Source organism: Diprion similis, chromosome 8 (assembly GCF_021155765.1).
Source record: "Diprion similis isolate iyDipSimi1 chromosome 8, iyDipSimi1.1, whole genome shotgun sequence".
Classification (NCBI taxonomy): Eukaryota; Metazoa; Arthropoda; class Insecta; order Hymenoptera; family Diprionidae; genus Diprion; species Diprion similis.
In genome coordinates, this window is record NC_060112.1 from 26,442,589 (window position 1) to 26,464,660 (window position 22,072).

General features: G+C 38.8%; 2 protein-coding genes across 15 annotated transcripts in view; one reads left to right on the plus strand and one right to left on the minus strand.

Moving 5' to 3' along the window:
• The window catches only part of LOC124409190 (serine/arginine repetitive matrix protein 2), a 153,875-nt gene that overhangs the window by 123,858 nt on the left and 7,945 nt on the right, over positions 1 to 22,072 (plus strand). For 6 of the 14 annotated variants that reach the window (XM_046886628.1, XM_046886627.1, XM_046886630.1 and 3 more), the window contains 14 exons: positions 10,861 to 11,023; positions 14,030 to 14,155; positions 15,189 to 15,360; positions 15,913 to 16,062; positions 16,772 to 16,914; positions 17,528 to 17,581; positions 17,719 to 17,766; positions 18,364 to 18,453; positions 18,792 to 18,854; positions 19,365 to 19,590; positions 19,661 to 19,780; positions 20,251 to 20,358; positions 20,646 to 20,828; positions 21,401 to 21,497. In XM_046886628.1, coding sequence (XP_046742584.1) covers positions 10,861 to 11,023; positions 14,030 to 14,155; positions 15,189 to 15,360; positions 15,913 to 16,062; positions 16,772 to 16,914; positions 17,528 to 17,581; positions 17,719 to 17,766; positions 18,364 to 18,453; positions 18,792 to 18,854; positions 19,365 to 19,590; positions 19,661 to 19,780; positions 20,251 to 20,358; positions 20,646 to 20,828; positions 21,401 to 21,497 — 1,743 coding nt within the window. The remainder of the gene's footprint in view (positions 1 to 10,860; positions 11,024 to 14,029; positions 14,156 to 15,188; positions 15,361 to 15,912; positions 16,063 to 16,771; positions 16,915 to 17,527; positions 17,582 to 17,718; positions 17,767 to 18,363; positions 18,454 to 18,791; positions 18,855 to 19,364; positions 19,591 to 19,660; positions 19,781 to 20,250; positions 20,359 to 20,645; positions 20,829 to 21,400; positions 21,498 to 22,072) is intronic. The other 8 variants (XM_046886629.1, XM_046886634.1, XM_046886633.1 and 5 more) reach the window with 8 other exon arrangements.
• Positions 672 to 4,095, minus strand: LOC124409197. Its single transcript, XM_046886651.1, has 4 exons — positions 3,681 to 4,095; positions 3,007 to 3,112; positions 1,870 to 2,078; positions 672 to 1,429 (listed from the first exon to the last, which is right to left on the minus strand). The coding sequence occupies exons 1-4, from the start codon at positions 3,873 to 3,875 to the stop codon at positions 731 to 733; spliced, it is 1,209 nt and encodes a 402-aa protein (XP_046742607.1). The 5' UTR covers positions 3,876 to 4,095; the 3' UTR covers positions 672 to 730.

The window sequence follows — 22,072 nt, forward strand, 5'->3', positions numbered from 1 at the left end:
CGTAAATAAAACACTTTCTTTACAGCCAACTGTCACTGACGCTTATACGTCGATTACATCAGCTTAAGTCGTTGGTTCATGAAACTCGACGTTGAACCAGTAAATATCAAACCGTCTTTAATTGGATAACGATACGTGTACCACTGTGATGATTATAAGTACGATGTGGATCGAGGAATTCAAGGGAACTAGAGCGACTCGAGTACTTTTTACATGTCATGAACAATCCAAATTGTCGGTGTCGTTGTAAAAGTGTATAGAGGAAAATCCTCCAAGTGCACGCTTTACACTTTCTCGACTTCCAGCTATCAAGAAGACTCCACAGTTTTTCTTGTTTCCCGGAAAATCGATGTTGGATAAAATTTTTTTACATATTCGACGCTGAGTGTGATAAGAGGAAGCGGATTTTGTGGATTGTTTTAATTAACTACCACCAACAACCTTTTATACTTTGTATAAAATCATTTATTACAGCTAAGAAACGAGAACTGTTTGACAATTAGATACTAGACTAATTATACACCTTAATCAACTATTTACAACAATTCGTCAAATATTTAATATATTATTTTGCATATAACGAGGTAGAATAAATTACGAAATAAAATACGAAAATCTATGCAAAAAGAAACAAAGAAACTTATGTTCATTGGTATAAATACTACATTCACTGAAAATGATTACCGCGAGTCCTTGAGGTACTTGTAAAAACAACTTTGGACGTGTCCGCTCAAAAGTTCCCGCAGGAGCTCTTCGCGTCCTTCAGAATCGCCCCTCCGAAAACTTTGACCGGAGTCCTGGTCCAGGATATCAGCATCTTTGATCCTCCGATGAAAGGACTGCCCCTACCGATCTCGCAGTGACTGTAAGTCAAGTGCATCAGCTGTAAGCCGAGAGGCTCTTTTCCTCCACGTCGCTTTGTTCGATCCCGCATCGTTTGCCTCGCCTCCCTTTTACTCTTGTGAACAAATTTCACTGCCAGAACTGGCCGTTGCCTGTCGCTCGTCTTCATCAGGGTCCCAGGAAGCCCTCCGTCATCTCCGAGATACTCCCTCAAGGTGCTTTCGAAAGCCCCCTCCCGTCTTGCGTTGACAATTTTCATGGGATAGTCGATGAACCGGTTTGCTACCGGTTTTGCGGTCAGCCTCTGACTGGTTTCGTCTGTCCTCCTCCGGAAGTGACCGACTTCCGGACTTCTCTTGAACGCGAAATTCGAGTTCAACGATCCTGCTTCAGTCCCGTAACCCAAAGAGGACAGAATCGAGTCTCGCTGGTTATAAAAATTCTTCGATCTCTCGAAGGCTGAGACCAGGAGAAGGTTGAAGCCCACCACCGCGCCCTCGATTCCCTCTTCGAGTCCCTTGTCGAAGTCGGTGTACTCCTGACCCACGACTATGTCACCTCCACCCGGAATCACGTGGCCCGCCAACTACAAGAACAGAAAAAATGCGAATGAGAAAAGCCAGGAAGTATTATACCTCCAGGCCATCTGATAATGGAACTTTCAATCGTGGTCTCGCACTAAACACTGCCAAGACATGCAAGTTACAGTTTACCAACCAGCTGAGCGAGCGATTGTTTCTTGAGAACGTCTGCGAACCCGACGAACCTTTACACCTCCATAGATCAGGACGAAAAGCATCTTGAGACGGTTAACTGAACCTTTTGGAACTGCGGGGTGAAGCTTTTCTAGCAGCACCTCAACGTCAAAGTTTCGGATCTAAAGTGCACCATCGCAGGCCACTGATCCTTTGATCCTTGGTCTGCGAGGATCTAAGTTCGCTGGGTTCTGAAACGACGTCTCGAAGGAGGAAGAGGAAGAGGAGGAAGAGGAATAGCTTAACCCCAATGGACGGAGAGTATGCTGACCTGAACGGCTTGGCCCTCGGTCGCCTTCTGTCCATCGATCCAGGCCGCGTACCGTCCGATCTGGTTATCCCAGCTCTGACAGACGTGGTACCATCGATGTTCCTCGAGGCGGATGGGATGCGCCATTATCTCGAGTCCACCGATCTCGAGATGGAGGCTGCGGCCAAACGGCGATATCCAAGAGCGCACCAGACGATCAGTCTCGTCCTCTGTTTTTACAGAGAAAATACAAGGTGTAGACAGTGAGGAGACAAATATGCTTCTCACGAGGAAGGTGTTTCAGATCGACATCTCCGATTTAATTTCTTTTTTAACATCTTATAGTAGACTAAAAACTAAGCGACACGTATTTTTTTTTATCTGCCATTAAACACTTTAAGGGGGTGAAACCGCACTCCAAAGTATCATAAGTGTCAATAGAGACGATTTGGCGGTTTCATCCACAAGAACACGGTACTTGTCAACTAATCCAAGTACAAAAGTTTTCTTATAACGAAAAATGAAAAATGATGTCTTTTCAATAAAGAAACAAAAGAACGCCTTACTTTGGAGATGCAGTTTCACCCTGTTAAGTGTTTAATGGCAGTTAAAAAACAATACGTGTTGCTTAGTTTTTAGTCCACTATAATATATTACAAAAGAAATCAAATCAAAGAGATCGACCTGGGACACCTCCCTTGTCAGTGATTCACGACATTGCAGCAACGCAAACTCCGTGCTCCGAAAATGTTTGACTGGTCTATTGTTCCAGCCCATTCTCAGTCAAGGCTGTGCTATATTAAGCAATTTAGAGCCGGACTTAAAAGGCACTCTTACTACATACTGGCCGACACCCACGCGAGGTCAGGGCTTGGAAACAGAGCGCAAGTTACTTCTCGTTAATCACCTTAAAGCAAATCTTGTCATCTATATTTGGACCCCACTATTTCCTCGCTAAGCTCATGAGCTCAGTTGTCTAACTGGCAAATAGCTCTTTTTGAAGTAGCAATGGAACAAAAGGAGATCTAATTAAGCACCGTTAAGTCCTGATACTATAATTCATTTTTCTTCTCCTCTTGTGACGGCGCGTTTTCCTTGCTTTGCAATTCGTGACTCACAGTAATCGATAATACATGTGTTATATATTTTATCACTCACTTGAGTACGAAAATATCGAATGAGCGTATGTCAAGTTGAAGGACTTGATCCACAAGCAGAAGGTAAATTCTTCGATTTCTGGCACCGGAAGCTCCCATCGTAAGAACTGCAATTACATTACAATCAATTTATTATTATACGAACAGGCTTGAAAAAAAGAAACACACCGATCTTCGTGTTTGGTTTTTTATCTTCTACAATCCAAGTACATAAAATCGTCAACATATATATATATACAGTGAATGTTAGATGGAGATAATTATTACTAAATGAAATTATTTGACTTGTTTGTTTTTTGTGCCTCCATATCGCGTCACGAAACGAATGACTTCTTTTGTTCTACTAAAAAATTCATTACACGAGAGTAATGAACGTTTCTGATCGACTGGAGATATGAATAGGCCAACCCGTTGCGTATTTTGAATCAGATAAACGCCCTCACACGATCAAGTAATGGATTTCGAAAAGACCAGGTGTCTACATCTATAAAGATAAAAATCTGCACCTGCATTCCCCGTTTATGAGAAGGTACACGTGGGTGTCATTCAGATTTCACAACTCCGTTAAAATCGTCTCGTAATCGTAAAATCTCACCGCAGTTACTCTCAATATAATCTGCATATAAACGGATTTCCCACATTTTTTTTCCGCCGGTCGAAGATCAATCAGCTCACCTGTATGTATCCCCTCTGGGTGAAGAGCACCTTGTGCATCGGCGTTTCTCGCTTCGGGACGCCAACCGTGAAAACGTCGGTGATTAAAGTCGACGGACTGTAAAGGTGGTCGAATTGTCCCTCGACTGGGTAGCAGACGATCACGATCAAGGTCTGCAATACCAGGAGCCAACTGGCGAGACGAAACTTTCGCATCTTTACACCGCTTTGATCCTTTGTCTACTCTTCAATATTCCGACTCGATGACGACACGAAACACCCGGTGTTTCGACTCGTGGCCAATCAAGTTTGGACTAAAACTGAACTCGAAAGTCGGCAGTTATAATCGCGGCCGGAACTCCCAACGTGTCCAAATATCTCACCAATTTCCAGCTATGGCATAGAAAGTCTATAGTGAAAATAATTGATTTTTTTTTTTTTTTTGTTTTTTTTTTTTATTCTCTTCTTATTCAAACACGCCGACTTATTTATGACATTATATTTTCGTCAGATTCGAACATTTGTATTTGCATAAACCAACGGCGATATATTAATATTATATTCACTCGCCAGTGGTCATCGTCCACCTCGTTGATGGATTTATAAAATAATCGATGCAATTTATCTCAGTCAGTCACGTTTCGCGATCAGGATCCAATGTCCTTGTTTTGTTTTAGTCCTCTTTAAGTCAGATTCACGTCCGTTATTTATTTATTTATTTATTTTTTTACGTATACGACGCACGAACCAAGCCTTGTTTATCCTCCGTTGATATTCTCGTTTCACTCTCGAGGCACGTCGATTGCTTTTCCAAAACGATATGTCAGGCCAACCAATTATTTCCGCTTTCCATCATTCGATTCGAAGCTCCGTCGTCTCTCGCTGCGATACTTCAGGATGAAAATATCAGACGCGTTGATCACCTGTCAGAACACAGAGTTGGAAACTGAAACACGGTTACGATATGCTAAATACGTCTAGAGTGACGGACGGTATGGAGGTGCGCGATTTTACGAATCGGGATCGGATGTTGGCCGATTTGTCAATTGTGGCAACTCAAGGCGCCGGTTTCCGGTCTCACGGGTTACTGAGGAGATCGACAATTCTCCAACGAATTGCGAAGCTAACTATTCTTTGGCGTGGGATCATATTTCTAAGGTAAATTGAGCTCTAAAGAGCTCATCTGATGCTGGGACGGTCCTCGGACCATTTACTATTGGACCCTGAAAAATGACCCGTGCTAAGAAACCGATCAACGGGATTAGATCACGACGCCTTGATTTTCGATAATCTCCCATCGATTAGAAAATTGAGCAATTTTATAAGGCGTGGCCGAATCGGGGTCGTGAGAACTGGGAAAAGGTGGACAGGAGTCGTAAGTCAAATCGTTGGCCCTAAACTGATGTCGAAATTCGTGACCATGTCATTGGGGGCCAAAATTAGAGCCAATGTTATTGGAATACGATTTGGAATCTAGAGAAAATTTTTTAACCAATACAATAAATCTATCGTTATCATATTTTTGTGAAACGCGCTGCAGGTGAAATTCTTTGGACACCCAAAATTCGCGGTGATATTTTTTTCACAAAGAAATGAACGAGCAGTGAAATGAATTGACATAAAAGAGAAAAAGAAAGTCGACGTATTACACAGCGGATAATTCTTGGAACCTGACCGAATTGCCTAAACTTTCCAAATCTTATGATGTATTATTATAGTCAGGATTTATTGGGTTGAAATGAGTGAAAACTGGTGACTTATACTTCTTACCAATTTTCAAATTCTCCAAACTTTGGAGACAGCTTAGCGGATTAGCCCGAGTTGGCAAAATTGAGGCAAGTATATTCTAGGCTAGTTTTGGCAGACGGAAAAGTCGATTGCTGCTCGCGCAATGCGAGTGCAAAACAACTCAGTATTGCTATTTCCTCTTGCTCGATTCACGCTTATGATATTGCGTGGTTTCCTTCCCAGTTTAATAAAGCCGCGACCCTTGGCTAGATTACGAAACATTTTTCTAAATCTCTCTCTTAAACACCTCGACCCAGTCTTTAGCGATGATGAAATATCGTCTATAGTTTAACGCGTGTAAATATTTACGAATATTATAAATTCTTTCGCCAAAAATCAAACTTATATGTTCAGAATAATATTACATTGGTAGACAAATTGAATGAATGCTTTTAAATTTTTTAAATTACGTTACTCAATCGTCTCCCAAAATGAAAGTTTACCTACTTTAACGAGATACGGTTTCACACTGCATCTCAAATGAGTCCACTCTTCACCGTTTGTTTACTTGCACGTTCGATTCTAGTAAAACCAAACGACGTAGGCATACCAATACATACCTACACATCCCTCTCTGTGTTTGTATATTTATATTACAGAATCCTCATTACGCAAATGATTCGTGTCACCCGATTCGATCGGTTTTCGATTTCGATGGAAAATACTTGCCAAAAGAATGTTGAATGAAGAAAAAAAAGTACGCGTATATCGACTAGGGCAGGATCACGGTGTTCTAATCGCAAACTAGCCACTTAAGCGGGACGTGTCCCAAGCCGTAATCGATAACTCGCGGCTAAAGTGCCGGAGGCAGTGGAATCGAGACTTGCTGCAGCCGGCGCGTGATTACATGCCTATAAACGGTGATCGATTCGACCAGATTGCAATATCGGCCTGGCAGAACAGATCAGTGGACGGAAGTGATCGATTTGCAATAATCTGCGCATACCCATAACGCCTTGGCAGTATGTGAATACGCGCAGTGACCCTTGATCACGAGGTTCTCAGTAATCGGAACTCTCCAAGTCTCGGAGGAAGTGACAAACTGCACAAGTTTTTTATCCTACTGTTTCTACAGATTTTTATTCACTGAAATCGGGGAGAATACTAAAAAAATTTCACCGCGTCAGGGTTTTTCTTCATTGGCTCATTTAGAATGAAACTCCCGTTTAAATGGAAATCTGGTAGGTATGCTATTCTTGATTCAAAAATCTTATGCAAAAGTGATTTCCTATTTTCATTTAATATGTATTAGAGAAAAACTCAAGAATAAATACAAACAGGGAAACAGAAAATGGAAAGCGGAAACGTGTTTGGAGAAATATCAACAAGAATGAACATGGAATGTGAAATACTTTTCATGAAGAAATTGTTTGTGCAATTTTACAAGAAATATTCTTTAGTTTATTGTAATAAAACGGTGGTTTTTTCACTATTGTTTTCATGCAAACGCCATTTTGCAACAAAAACTCTGCGTGATGGAGGGAAATGGAATCATTTTTGGATTCAGCAGACTCCAAAACATAACATTTACGAAAATCCATTCCATGCGGGTGATACAAAAAAATTTTTTTGCAGTCTCGTATTATTTCAGATGACCGTGTTTCGGTGATCAAAACCAGGGTACATAATTATGTCGAAAACTGTTTATAACGCTGTAATCGAAGTGAGTGACGAAATTCTAAAACGGCGGTATATCCTCAAAGGGTTTCATTCTTGCGAATAATAGTGTATACATACCATTTGATAATTGGCACCGATCGCAACTTGCTTCGGTTCTCCGTCACGAGTGAGCCAGCCGATCGTAATTACGCCTTCCTAACAAGAGCGTCAAATTGGCAGGCCGCGTTGATCGTATAAACAACTCGTTCCTATATACGTACGTACCTTCATACCTACGTAAAGTTCTCCTAACCTATAATCTGGGACCGCATGCAGCGAGCCGTTATTGTATAATTATATGGAACTCGAGTGCGCCGCGGAGCTCATATTAGCGTGAAAAAAGTGAAATTTTATCCGATTGATCTCTTAATGGAGTGCCCTGCTCGATTTCGACGATGACGTGTATATCGAAGCCCACGTATTTCAAATTCGAAAAAGGGCTTAAGTCTACGAAATTCTGAACAAAAACTACGAATTTTTTATAGTGATTTCGTGGGTTTCGTGCCATTTTTTTTATTTCTGCAACAACTGAAAATGTATCGGAGTGTTTTTGTTCAGAATTGCGTATAAAATGGCGCTCTTAGGCTCTTTTTTGTGTTTGAGATACGTGGATTTCGATATTTCGAGATATAAACGTCAACGTCGAAATCGATCCGGGCATCCGCTTAAGCATAATACCCTGAATTATACGCTCTTCCGAAACTTTGCTCTTCGTCCTTGAATTAAACGAGCCTTGCTCTTGCTCTCGAAAAAAAATTATGTACTCACGCAGCGTTGTGAGCTCTGTTATACGGATATAAAGTATAGTATAACTATGACGACGTTACCGCCTAGCCGAGTAAATAACTTCTGTTGTAATCGAGTGTGTTTTTTCGAATACTATTTAAAATTCTCAACTTCCCGCCCCTTTCGTACTTCCAATAATATTACTCCCCTCCGTCGGTAAAATCAACTTTGCGCCAAAAATTGACCCTGCATGCCGATTCGGCGGGAGTTTTAAACTCGCCGAATCGTCGAAACATCACGCGTCACATCGTACGCATCAATCAGCCGTTAAATTTTATATTTTAATTTTTGTTCACGTTCAGTTGACTTGTCTGATAAGATCGAAATCATCTCTCTACACTCTGTAATTCTCCGAAAACTGTGTAACTTTTAACAATAATAATGAAAGTATTATATACGATACCTACTTGTAGTATCAACGACCGAAGAACATTGGCAGTGGAATCGAGAGGTGTCGCGATCGAATGCAGATAGAAAGATATCCGACCCCAGGACAATGACACTGAACTCCATTAAATATTGACCAATAATCGTAGATCCCGATTCCAAATGGTATGCAATTTGCCCGGGTAATCTCACCTTTCAAATCTCAATAGAGTATATGGAGTGCAGCTTTCTTCTCGGCGAGGAAACGGACACGACGAATGGGTGTGTTCGTTCAAGCGACGAGTACAAGCCGCAAGTATGTGATCACGTGAACGCACTAGCTCGGAGCACTCGATTTTCACCTCCGTCGAATCACGGAGCTATTCTTCAACTAAACGGCACAAATTTAAGGCAGGACTGGTTCAGCCTCGACAGTCTAGGCCATGTCTGACACTCCAAGGTTCGAGACTTCGTGGATTAGCCGAGGCTATCTTGCCGGGGATGACCGGCAGCTTCAGTGGTGGGGTTCGCCCACTTGGCTTTGAAAACCTGCTCTGGTGGAAAAAAATGAAAAAATTTGAACGAAATGATATTTGCTGATAATAACAACAACTCATAACGAAACTAACGAGTGACAAGTGACTTTGAGAGCTTGTCAAGTGGGCAACTCTGGTTGTAAGCCAAGCTCGACCAGCTCTTGCCCATGGTCCTGTCATTAACCAGAAAATTAAATGGTCTCCGAACTCCAACAGCGTGACTCTGGAGAAACCGCATTTTATGAAGTTATAGAGTAATCATTATGCCGATGGGTGCATGCATGCCGGTTGTTGCTCTCAACGTCACTGAACATGATATTCCATTTCGTAATCCTTTTGTTCTGCGCATTATCGCAGTCTTGGCCAAACAAAATATCCTTTGAGCTGTGCAGTGACGTGCTCAAAAGATCGAAGTATGAACTCGGTTATAGTGCGAAGGATTGACGAAATTACAGAAGGGGAGAAACCAATTGGTCAAACTTCGAATAAGAGGCGAGAGTGCTGACGAGCCTGCAGATCCAACTGTGAAATACTAGACCTGTTTTCCATAAAATTTTTGAACGTGCCTTTCGAAGTTCATTTCATTATCAAGTTCAACGGTTACTCAGTATCTCGATTCTGAACTCGCCAAAAATCGTCGCATTAGAAAAGAAGAAATCGTTTCGCTCCCGGAGATCATCGACTCGCAACTAATCACTAGATTTACTGATTTTTACGCAACGAACCATCAGATCATTATTCAGAAACACGTATTATGCTGTCTCTGATTCATTGCAAAATTCAACCGATGTGGACAATAGTTGAGATTTCATCTAAATAGAAACGGCGTTTGTCATTGGTGTGAGAAATTGTCTCAGGCCCACGCGATATGATCACAAACTATGCAACAGAAGCAAGACGTCAATGAATAATAAGAAAATTTCAGAAGAGTTTTTTACCCGGATTTACACTACGTGTGTTTTATTCTACAACAAATTCGTTATAGCGATTCGGAGTTATTCAATTTGGACGTTAGAAAGTACGGTGAATAATACAGTAGATACTAGAACTCCGTACTCTTACGTAATTTAAATTAACTAACAGCATGTACGCTGCGAGGGATTAAATAACGCAAACCAATAATTCATACACCCACGCATATTTATTTACATCAATCCTTCAGAACATAAATTCTTACCCTCCAATCTCCGTTGGATTAATATTTATATATGATATATCGTTAAGGAGCATCGACAACGATCACATGCTTGAGCTGTTAACATTGACACATTATCATTGATACACAGCCGTGATTTTATCGTAATAAATTGCTCCCTGACCCTGACTACATATTAGTTAAGTAACACATCGTGCAACAAATGAACGCAAGTCGCGTGTCTGACGCTTAACAATAAGACCAGTAACGCAAACATTGTAAATTAATGCGCATATACTCAAAGCATGGAAAGTTTCCTGGATTACTTTTTTAATCATCGCTCTTATACCGCCCATTAAAATAATGCCGATATCACTGAACAAATTATGTAACAGATTATTGATTGGTTGAAGGTATAATGATTCTTTTTTCATAATAAGTTGAAACAATTGCAAACTACCTACAGTTGGATGCACACATACTGAGTACTGACTGAATAAGGTGGGAGTAAGTCTGTTTCAGTAACTAATGACAAGTCTAACCTTGAATCTTGATGATTAACCGATCAATAAAGTCAAATCACAATCCGTGATATTAATCCTTGACCTGTCAGAAGTGACAATTATGAAATTAGTGGAAAATTAACTGGGTATTTAACTATATTTATTATTCGGCAAGGTCTATACGCACGAAATTGCAGGAACACGAACCACACCTTCGAAACTCCAGATCCTGATACCAAATTAGTTCTGTTTCGATAATCACATCTGGAATGATAATTTGTTTACAACGTGTTGTTGTACACATATCTATATGCATATGCATGCAGCCTTGCGGGAAGGAAACGCTACATTCCATTCCTCGATCACATTGGAAATAGATATTTTTATGTTAACCTGTCACTTACTTACACAGTCCTCCTTTGTTTCAGACTGCGAAAAATTCTACTTCCGGTAACGGGGGTTACTACATGGGGGGTAGCAGCACTCTGCCTCGAGGGGGGCCCTTGCTCAGGGCCTACAGCCCTGCTGCTTCTTCAGCTGTCTCAGGCCCAAATGTGAATTCAACGCAGTCAAAAGCCCTAGGAACTCCAGGTATAGACATCCTCGTATTTTCGATTAAATTACAAGCCGTTTGTGACCGTGTTGTTGGCAGCTGACAAGCTTGGACGTACATATTATGCTATTTTATTGTTTTATTATTTTTATTATTTACACATTTTTGTTATTAATATAACCGTACTGCGTGCATGCGGGTTGTATGACATTTGCCATGACGTGTAGCAATTATAATATCCAACCCAGTTTCATCTCTTGCAGCTCTTTTTTAACCAAAAAAAAAAAACAAAGAAAACCTCTCGATACATCATGCAATCATGTTTACTTTAAAAATTGATGTAACTAACCACCGGAAGAACCTCCTATCAGTGGTCGAGTAAACCATTCTAGTGCGCAGTCGCCACATTTCTCGCATCCCGTTGGTCCGCCGAACCACCAACGGGACTTCATCATCCTACGCATGCGCAGTTGAGCGTTGACTTTCACTGAAAATTCGTTCTACAATGGTGTTGAACTAGTTTTGCGTAATTGAACGGATATTTTTTCTTGACAGTTATGTTTGATGGTAGGTTATGAACAATCTTATTGTTGGTGTAACACGCTATACATTTAATGATTCTTCGGCCTTGCTAACGCCGGCAAATGGCCAATTAGTTAAACTAAACTGAAATGCACGATATAATTAACCGTTGACTAACCATGGGAAAGATTGATGGTTCACCAGCGTCGTTACGCTAATTTATTAGATCCTGGCAAGTGGAATGATTGTTGAGACTTTCAATGAAAGATCTAATTAGACCGCTCGGTATTTTAGTCTACGCAATGATCAAGTGATGGCGTTGATCGTTTCATTGCGGGTTCCTAAACCCGCGTGTAAGGTAACAATTCGGTGTGCATGACGTGTTATACAAACACAATTTTTATTCAGACGAAAATTACGGAGACTGATCATGTAAGGCAATTTATATTGCGGTGGTGAGAAATGTAGACTCGTGACGCAATTAATGCCCCGGCACTTATTACACCCTGTTAATTCCGTACGAATTTACGTCACGCATGATGTTATCAATCACTTTTACTGCGGTTTCATTTGAAAACGAGGATATTATACTGTCACCTTATACGCGCTGAAATACCCAAAACACTATCTGCAGTGCAATTCCTTCACTTTAATTGTTTGTAAAAAAAATTCAAACATTCAAATTTTTTAATGTCCTGCAGAGCTATTAACATAGATATGGAAAAAGTTTATTTAGGCTTAGTAATGCATGGTACAATTTTTTTATTCTAACCTGCATTGCATGATGATTCACATTATCGCGTCTGTGGTAAGTATTGCGAAATTTCCAGACGATTTCGAATTCGAGTTAATACTATATACGCCATTTAGACTGCGATATTATAAAGTCCACTGTGCAATTAGAGCACAAAATTTAAGTGATTGATGTTCCGTCGGTTTTGATGTTGACCCCAATGCGTCGAGTATAATAAACTCTGTTCGTTATGACGCGTAAGTCAAGTTGAAGTTACCTACTTCTGCACTTACGTAAAGATGATGTAGGTACATACATAATTAAAAGCAGTATTCGCCAGTTTTTAACACCTTTCAGCAAAATTTCACAACGTTTTCAACTAACTTTTAAAATGCGTGAATGCCCATAGCTACATGATTTGTTCCAACACGAATAACGCCGTTATATGTATACCAAACGATGCAACTAAATTAGTTGTAACATTTTATTACTGCTAATTACTGTCTTGTGCCTATGTATATCGAGTTGGTTAATTAATTCTAGTCAGTTTTGCATGGAGTTACCCAAAACGCATGCCTGGTAATCGAATGTTATAACCTTACGTTGAACAGGTTCTCTAGAAATCTATAGAAATAAAAAGAAATATGAGGAATAGACCCGCTTGTTTTTATTTTATTTTTCATCTTTTTGTAGTTTCTACCGTGCGATGTTGAACATATTTTCAGTTTTATTGCCATTTTTTTTCTTCTCGTTCATATGTCCCATACTTACATCATAATTTGCAGGCCATTAACCGCGACATGAAAGCATCACCTGACAAGTCGGTTTTAGAATTATCAATGACCATCGTATAGTAATGTTAAACCTGAATTCTGAACCCAATCGGTTCATTTAGAGTGAACCATGTACCCAATTTCCCACAAACACAAATACGCCTTATTCAAAAGTTGATGACTCAAAGTGAAATTAAATATTTAAATGAAAACTTGACGAAAGTTATGAACAAGATGAAAATTTCATCAAATATTTCAAAAACGAACTCAAATACTGGCGCAAAAGTCAATATGGCCGCCATCGCGATCCGCTTGGGGTTATATTTTAACTATTATTTTATTATCAGCTCTCAACAGTTAATGAACGAAATTTTACGCGCAAAAAAATTGCGGCAAGGATGATTTCATCAAAATTCTAACTTCAAAAAAAATAAAAAAAATGAGAATTCAACCTTCAAAATTCTCTCGTACGTGTGTGTAGGTGTTGCCTATGGTTCACTCCCAACGTCAGGGATAAAGAATCAACAATACTGGTTTAAAATTATCCTTAGACACCGCTGTTTCCCTCACATTGAGGTGCATATTATGATTTTGAGTTTCGAATTTGCATACATCTAATCCATGACTTTAGCAGATTATTTTTAAATACTATAATATCACCGAGCCTAAAACAAATTTTCTTTGTAAACATTTTATCCTCAACATTTCAAGTACCAAATTCTTCTCTAAGGCTTCATATTTTTTTCAATTCTAGTACACGTTACAGAATCCTTGGATAAAATTTATTGCGAAAACCGTTCTGCCAGGTTCATAATTTCAATATATCTATGCCCACATCAGACATTTTTTTGGCGATGATAATATTCATTCAGAAGTGTACATGCTTACAAGGAAAGCAGATTGTGATGTAACAAACCCTTGACTAACCAGAGTGTAGCCATCCTGACAATGAGAATAACTGAGCTTTGGGTGACGGTTATTGGATACAATGGTTTTGGTTTTGATGGGTTGGCTAGGTGGAGGCGGGGTGCCACCTGCAAAGCCGCTTCGCAGCTACCAATGTGGTAAGAGTCCCCTCGGCAGCCTTGGGGGCTCAGCACGCTTCTCTAGAGACAGCTCGGTCTCCCTCTATAGTATACCAGGTCAGTGAAATCCCTAGCCTAGGACAGCGACTGGCTTGAGGTGTGCCTATGACTTAACGCCCATTAACATTATAATTTCAATTACCAACATGCTATTCCAGACCCAGATCACTATTATAGTCCATAATCAAAGCTCGGCATTGGAAATTGGTGATAGCTGTATGCAACCATACTGAATTGATATTATCTTATAGTTTTTATTTCTATCCCGATGGCAAAGGAAAGGTTGCAATCAACTTGATTCAATACAATCTCAAAACCAGTTTCATCTCATAAAACATGGTATAATTTATATTGCCAAGAGATATTTTCGAACGACTATAATATAGGATGTAAGATTATGTATAATTGCTTTATTTGACTTTTGCTCAAATGAGAAGACGCTATCTGGCTAAGAATGAGAAATTAGATTCGAAATTAGATTCGAAATTTAATACAGTGCGTACGTCTTATACAATCATCTTCAAGGATCAGGACACGTATAAAAAATTCATACATTCAATTGATTCTTCATGATTTTGTTGGTATATTGTATATCACTGTGTGATAATTGGAATTTATTCATTATTAATTTTTGTGCACGTTCACAATGGATATTATTATTATCATCATGATTATTATTGTTTTGGTGTCGGTAAAAATATATAAATATAGACAGTAGTGATGTTCAACTTTTGTTACAGTAGATTTTTTTACAAGTCTTCCAAAATTCCTGTACAAGCTTTTCGCTTAGATAATTCGATACCTAGCTATAATTATATACTCAACACACGTAATCGAACAAACATATTATTCTTTCATTAAACATGTACGTACACCCATCAAAAGACAAATGGGATACAGGTAAAAGTCATCGATACTTGAACAACTAGTGTCTGAAACCTTCCAAAAGATTTCAAATCAATATCACAGTTCCAAAAATTGGTACCTAACTGGAAGTTTTCGACAAACGTGGATAAAAATAAATTAATAGGAACAATTCAGCAGGAAACAAAAAACATTGTCTCACTACTACTATGAAACCTTTCTGCAGATCGACTCCACGGAGAAAGCGGATACATGAGCAGTCCAGAGAGGACGGGTGTAGTCGGTGCTGGATCCGGAAGGTATTCGGCAGGGCCGTACAGCACAGGTAGCAGCTATGAGGATCCATACTACTCCCAATACTCAGGAACCGTAACACCAGTTATTGACGAAGAAGCTAGGTAGGCTGAAGCGAATTTCCACTTTTCACATGAATTCTATTAAGAGTAAAGAGCATTATCATCATATAATGCACAACACACCGTGCCGAGTGGCTTTAAATGTTTAATCAACAATCGATATCAGACGCATTGTTTTAGCATTAAAGTTTATAATTGATTAAAACTGTCTGGTATGGCTATACGAGGCATGCATATGCACATACCTCCTCGCTTTCGCTTCACCCAAAAATTGCACGTTCCAAGTTAGCCACAGTGTTATTACTCTTGGTTCCACGTATTCGGAAAGAAAAAAAGTAAACAGACACGAGGAATGATTCTGGCAGAATTAAAAAATTCTTTTTATCCAATAATCGAGTAGATCATCGACGAATAACATCCTTCACGTAATCGGGATGGTAAAAAAGAAAAAAGAAAAACAAACAACAAAAACAAACGAACAAACAACCTCCGTATAGTATTCTGCATCACCTTGGATGAAACTATAGTATTAGGGAAAACGGATTACTTTTGGAACTCTGGATAGCTGATAGTATGGGTGTGTGTTTGTTGTGGGTGGTGCAGCGATACGGAGCTATTGGAGGAATCTTACAGCCTTTACGGTGTGAAGCCACCTGGTCGCCCTCCGACTGGCCCCCCACGATCCCCATTTCCCCCCGGGGCACCTGCTCTGACCCCCGGTGGACAGCCTTACGACGCTACCCGGTACAATGATAATTAAAAATGACCTCATTTTATGCGATGCCTATGATGCCTGTGCCTGTTGCATAATATTAACATACCTCTACTTATTCTATTACGTCCAAAAATGCATAGTCTTGCTTGGCTCTTGTGTTTGTTTGTTTTTTTTTTTTTTTTTGTTTTTTCTTTTCTCCGTTTTGAGGACGGCATGCGATTTATTTTTCCTTGTTAATCGTAATATATGACTATATATGCATACACGTAACATGGAAAAAAAGATCGTGAAACTATAACGAAGAAATGTAACTCCATAGCTACTTTACTTTTTTAACTTTGCCTGTTGTGCATTGTGGACGTTGTTCTTTGCCCAAATTGCGTAAAATTAATTGGCAAAATCATTTGGAAGCTTCCGAAGTGTAGGTGCATCGTCGACTATCAATGGATGGAAACGTATGAAAGTTTAGTGAAACCTTTTCTAGCCTAGATAGAAAAGGAGGGAGTTTGCATCTTAGTGTCTGCTTAGCCAGCTTGCAAAAATATATTTATATATGTACATTGTACATGTAATGTAATGTGATAATGACTGCCTGGATCGATGCCTTAAATTTGCTACAATTTTACAATTTATTGTTGAAAAATAACCATAGATGATGCCTCAACGTGTCTTGAGAACGCATGTACAAAATAGGTTTTCCGTTAAGGCAATTGTAATTCAACGTCTGATTTTTAACAGGATAAGGGTGGAGCACATGGAACGACAACTCGCTAATTTAACTGGACTTGTGCAGAAAGCTTTAACTCATGCTCCTCATGCCAGCCCTTCGCCGAGGGATTATTTGCAGGTTCCTGCACCTCGTGATCCCTACAGAACACCAGGTATGGCTCCATTCAGTATCATTTGATATCAGTACATGCTAAAAAAACTGATTACAAAGTTAAGATAATTTCTCACGGGTCTCATGATCCTTTCAAACTAATCGTCGAAGTGAAAGATGCTGACGATAAAGTTGTTACTAGCATGTCGTATAATTTGAAACTACCTCACTCATTTTCCATATCAAAATTAGACACTCGTAGCTCACAATTAGTAAGATGATATCTCCTGGCTTGCATTTTAAAATGACAATAGCCGCTTCCACTCATCTTGAGCACAAATTAGCTATTGACTATAAAATATGCGAACATAGTTTACCACGCACATGAGGATGTTAGAAATAAAAACTAAATAATATGAGACATTGACAATTTAGTCTAATAGCATATCATAGATATTTTTACAGTCCATAATAATTGACACGAAAATTCCTCACTATAAAATATTCGACTTCCCAAGAGCTGAACTTAACTAAGCTGAGGCATTAATTTACCGTATATTTTGATTTATTCTTACTTCATAACTGCCCAGCGTACGATAGTGTGGCTCTTTCGGCGAAATCTTCTTAATACCCTGCTGTACAACTGCTTTATTATTCCCACTAACGCACACCAGGCGCAGGAGACGAGTTCGACAAACATTCTAGCTCCAGCTCAGCCTCATTGCCAGGTGTGTCTCTAATCTCTAAAACTCTGTTCTGTCACCATATCTTTATCATTATCATCGCTACCTTATTACATTATACGTATTATTAGTATCACCGTCATGTATCTTTGTCAATAAGTGTGTCTCACATCGCATTACAGATGACTCATACTTAAGGACTGATGTTAAGCCGCCAAAATTAGGCAAAGGTTCGCTTATAAAAATTTTCTGCGTAAGCATGATTATTCTTCCAAATACAAACCTTTTTTTCAACTTTTTTTACTCTCCTCCCCCTCCGATTTTTTCAGCTTAAATATATGTCTTCGTGTTTCAATATGTTACCAAACTGATTGAATTACGCCCCTTACTTGAGCATGACGATGGTATAATTTCAGACAGTGTTTAAACTTTTTTTCTTCCTTCCAGTTAATATTATTTCTACGCAATAATACAAAAGCTGATTTTTCTTTGCATCGATTTATTCTTACCGACTTATAGTCCACGATTGAAAAATCCTGTTACTACAGACTAATTGTCGTACCATCAATGTGAACAATGCACAATTCGACATTTTCATTAATCATTATCGATTTTATTTCGATATACAATTTTTTCTTTTTGGCATGATCATATTGCGGCTTATCGACGTCGACATACACTTGATTTTTTTCTTTGATTCATAATGTTATGGCACATTATTCAAAAGCACAATATGGATGTTGTTGATTTTATATCGAATAATCAACCATCGCAAAATGCGAAAGAGAAAGATTCCCAAAGAAAATAGTATTCAAAATTTATTCCAGACAAGTCGGTGTCATTTGAAAAGTCAGTCTCCTTCAGTGACGAGCCACCAGATATGAACTCTCCTAAACAACACTCCCCGCAACACGCAGGTAAAAAAACTGGCCGGCTTCTCACTGCTAACTAGTCTAAATCACCTTCATTTCAATGGGAAAGTAGCAATAAGCAAATTATTATTTAAAACTTATGATCAAGTTATGGTATTTTCCCTTCAACCAAAGAGGATGGGTTCATTTCTCCAAATTTCTGCTACTTTCCACTTGTTCGATAACCGTAGTAACCCAAGTGGTATTGAGTTCTATAAATGGCTATGTAAAAAATCTTACAAAATATATTTACGTTTTTTGTGGCACTGCGCGCGGCCAATTTGTAAATTGTATTTTATATTTAACACGCTGTTGTATGATTGTGTGCAATGCTACCACACTAGCGGACACAAAGCCTACAAAACCAGCTATAAAATCATCCACACTGCCAAGGATGTCATCACAAGGTAACATGTATTTACCAAATTTGTTACCGCCTCATTTTCATTTATCGTCACTCAACATTTTGCATCAACACTTATCGCTGCTCGTCGTCAAACGATAATTAAACTGTCAGGGACTTGCGCCAAGACTACAGAGAAATCTGTGATTAGACTTTTTTGCTCTCAATTTAATAGTTCCAGAGAATTCACAGCTATAGAGATACAAATGGTACCGATTACCCATTGGAATAGTTTGAATGTGTAAAAAATCGATTCGTGTAAATTGATGTATAAATTATGACTCCGGTACAAACGGACGGATGCATATTCACTCTCTTATGCTTCGTGGATGCTTTGGACTTTTACTTGAATCTTACAAATAGTCAATAACGGTCAATTGATGATTAGGTGCATTCACTGCACTTCGTAACGGGTTGCAATGCGAACAATTTACGGAACAACAATTTGTCCTTGTAGCGCATTGAAATTTACACCGTTCCCTTATCTCACTGGTTTTTAAAAATATATTTACAGAAAGGGAAAGGCATAAGCCAACGCCACCACCAAAACCAGCAGCTTTGGCCGCTGGTCAATACGTTTACAGAGACTTGACTCTCACTCCAGAAATGTATAACCAGCTTAGAGGTCTGCAGAAAAAAGCAAAGGATCTACGCCAAGAAGTTCGGAACCTTAGACGCATGTCGCAAGCTCAAGCGCACACAGTCAGAGAAACTATCAGGGATACATTTATCACCATCAGGTAATTGGTTATTGATTTCAATTCGTGCGAATTTACTTTCTTTACGTTACAAATGCCTCGCTTTTTCCAGGGCTGTACTGCTGTCTGGTGGGGACGCCGCCTGGGCTGCTGGAGACACAGAAAAAGCCAGATTGAACCGAGAAGAAGACCTCTACAAGCAGGAAATGATTAGGCTGGAAAAAGATCTCACGTGAGTGAGATCAATATCATACGTATAATTGGCTACAAATATATGTAGGGAATGGTGGGGCAAAGTGGGCACCTTAAAATTTTTGATACCTCAAAAAATTTGGAGGTAAAGCGGGCCTCCAAAAATTTTTTAAATAACAAGGGACAGAATTAACCACCTGAAATTTATATTGAATATGAATTATTCGGAAATCGTTTACTCGAGTAATTGCACAGCTCATAACGCAAAATGTTTGAAGTTATGCTTTAGTCTCAATTCGTCAAAGTGAAATAATTGTTACAACTTGAATTTATGATTATTTTTTCTCGAGAAAACTAGATCATAATTTAACATAATTTTTCGTTTGAAAACTAAAAATTTTATTCTGATTATAGACATTATTTTCTTAAGAGGACCACTTTGCCCCACCCTTTCCTACCTTTGAATTCACGCTGGTAAAAAATGCATTCAATTGAATTAAATGTTCACAGCGAGCTAGAGAGCACAGTAGAGGAGCTCCGGGGCAATGTCATAAACCGAAAAACTAGAGTAAACATGTCCGATGTAGAAAATATGGCGCTTATACTGAACAAATCCAGGTACTGTTCTACATTTATTGAATATAAATTAGGACGAAGGTAATCATTCTTCAGATATTCTATCGTGATATTTTTTCTGAGTGTAATCTTACATGGAAGATTCATCGAAATCTCTTCAATAATTTTTTTGAACAGAGTTTACTCAGAAATATTTATAATATTCCTGAAGCTTTTTTTTTTTTTTTTTTTTTTTTTTTGTCTTACAAAGTTTTTGTGTCTAATTATGACGTAACAGAGACAGCTGGACTGAGATGTCATGTATGTTTTCTTTGATTGCAATGCTGTAGTAAAACAGTGGCAGATCTAAAAGTCCGCTTCCCGAGTCTCCAGGAAGGCATGAAGGGCCTCCTGAGTTCCGAAATGGAAAAAGTTGTACGCGAAGAAAAGTTCCTTAAGGAAGAACCAGAACGACTAGAATCTGCACTGAGACGCTGTAAGAAGCTTACGGGAACCCTCGTCACGCTCAAACGGTACAACAATTGTTTAAACCCACGTTCTCGGGTGGGGGTAAAAAACTGGATCTTTATTTTTATATTTTATATTTTAATTTAACGATTGAAAGAAGTATGAGAATATCGAATTTTCATAGACACGAAAATCTTAGTCGTAGAATTTGAAAATGTGGGAAGTCTAAGCATAGAAAATTGAAAATATTGAAAGTCGGAATACGGAAGGAGAAAATATAGAAAGTTCAAAATATAGAATTACAAAATCGAGAATCTGTATATAATTCTATATTATCGAGAAGAATCCTGGTGATTCTAGAGTTCGGCTTTCTAGGCTTTTACTATTCCATACTCTGACTTTGAACATTTTGAAATTCTATAAATCGCGTTTCGACTTCTATAAAAATTCGATATTGTGTCCCTTAGATTTTTTGATCTTTCTATATTTTTATCCCCACCTCATGTGGCCATGTTTTCTACGAATCTATTTGCATTTCTTCCATTTAATACACTTCTTCGTGGTACTGCAGAATAATTGAGGGATACTTGAGGGTGAAATTTCAGAGTGAAAATGAATGTCTTGCATTTCCCTCCAGCTTGGCGTCGGTGCAGGAGCAGCGATTACCGAACGCAGCGAGCGCGGAGGCTGAAGAAACCCCGCCGATAACACCAACATCGGGGCAACACTCTAAGGTAATCGAAAGCCCTGCTTGCTATCCTAGAAACCCACGATTCACACCCAACGCCTCGCTGATTCCTTGTGTGCAAGAACCTTGTTGCATGACGATTATCCTGTCTCCGATAGCTTGCGTAACACTTAATTATTCACTAATAATTATCTAATATGAAGATGCTTCAGATAAAGTTATGTAGACACATTATATTATATTGTAAATAAGTATATTGTCACCGTGTTTTGTGATCATCACCTAAAAAATAATGCTACGAAACAATAATTATTATCGCGTATTTTAAAACAGTAATGAATACGTAAGTAATTATTCTTAAAGTATATGTTTTACGTTTCGTCTTACATGCATAACTTTTATACACACGTAATACTAGGTTTCTCACATGTCGTAAAATATATTTTTATCGTCATTGTTACACTTGGGATTATTCTCGTTACGTCAATCAAAATTTAACCGTACAAACCGCAGCGGTATATTATACTCTTTTTATCAGTGTTATAGTTATTGTATATTATCAAAGTATCGGCCAAAAATGCTGCACGTAGCTGTAATTAATATCATACTCTGGATCATGAA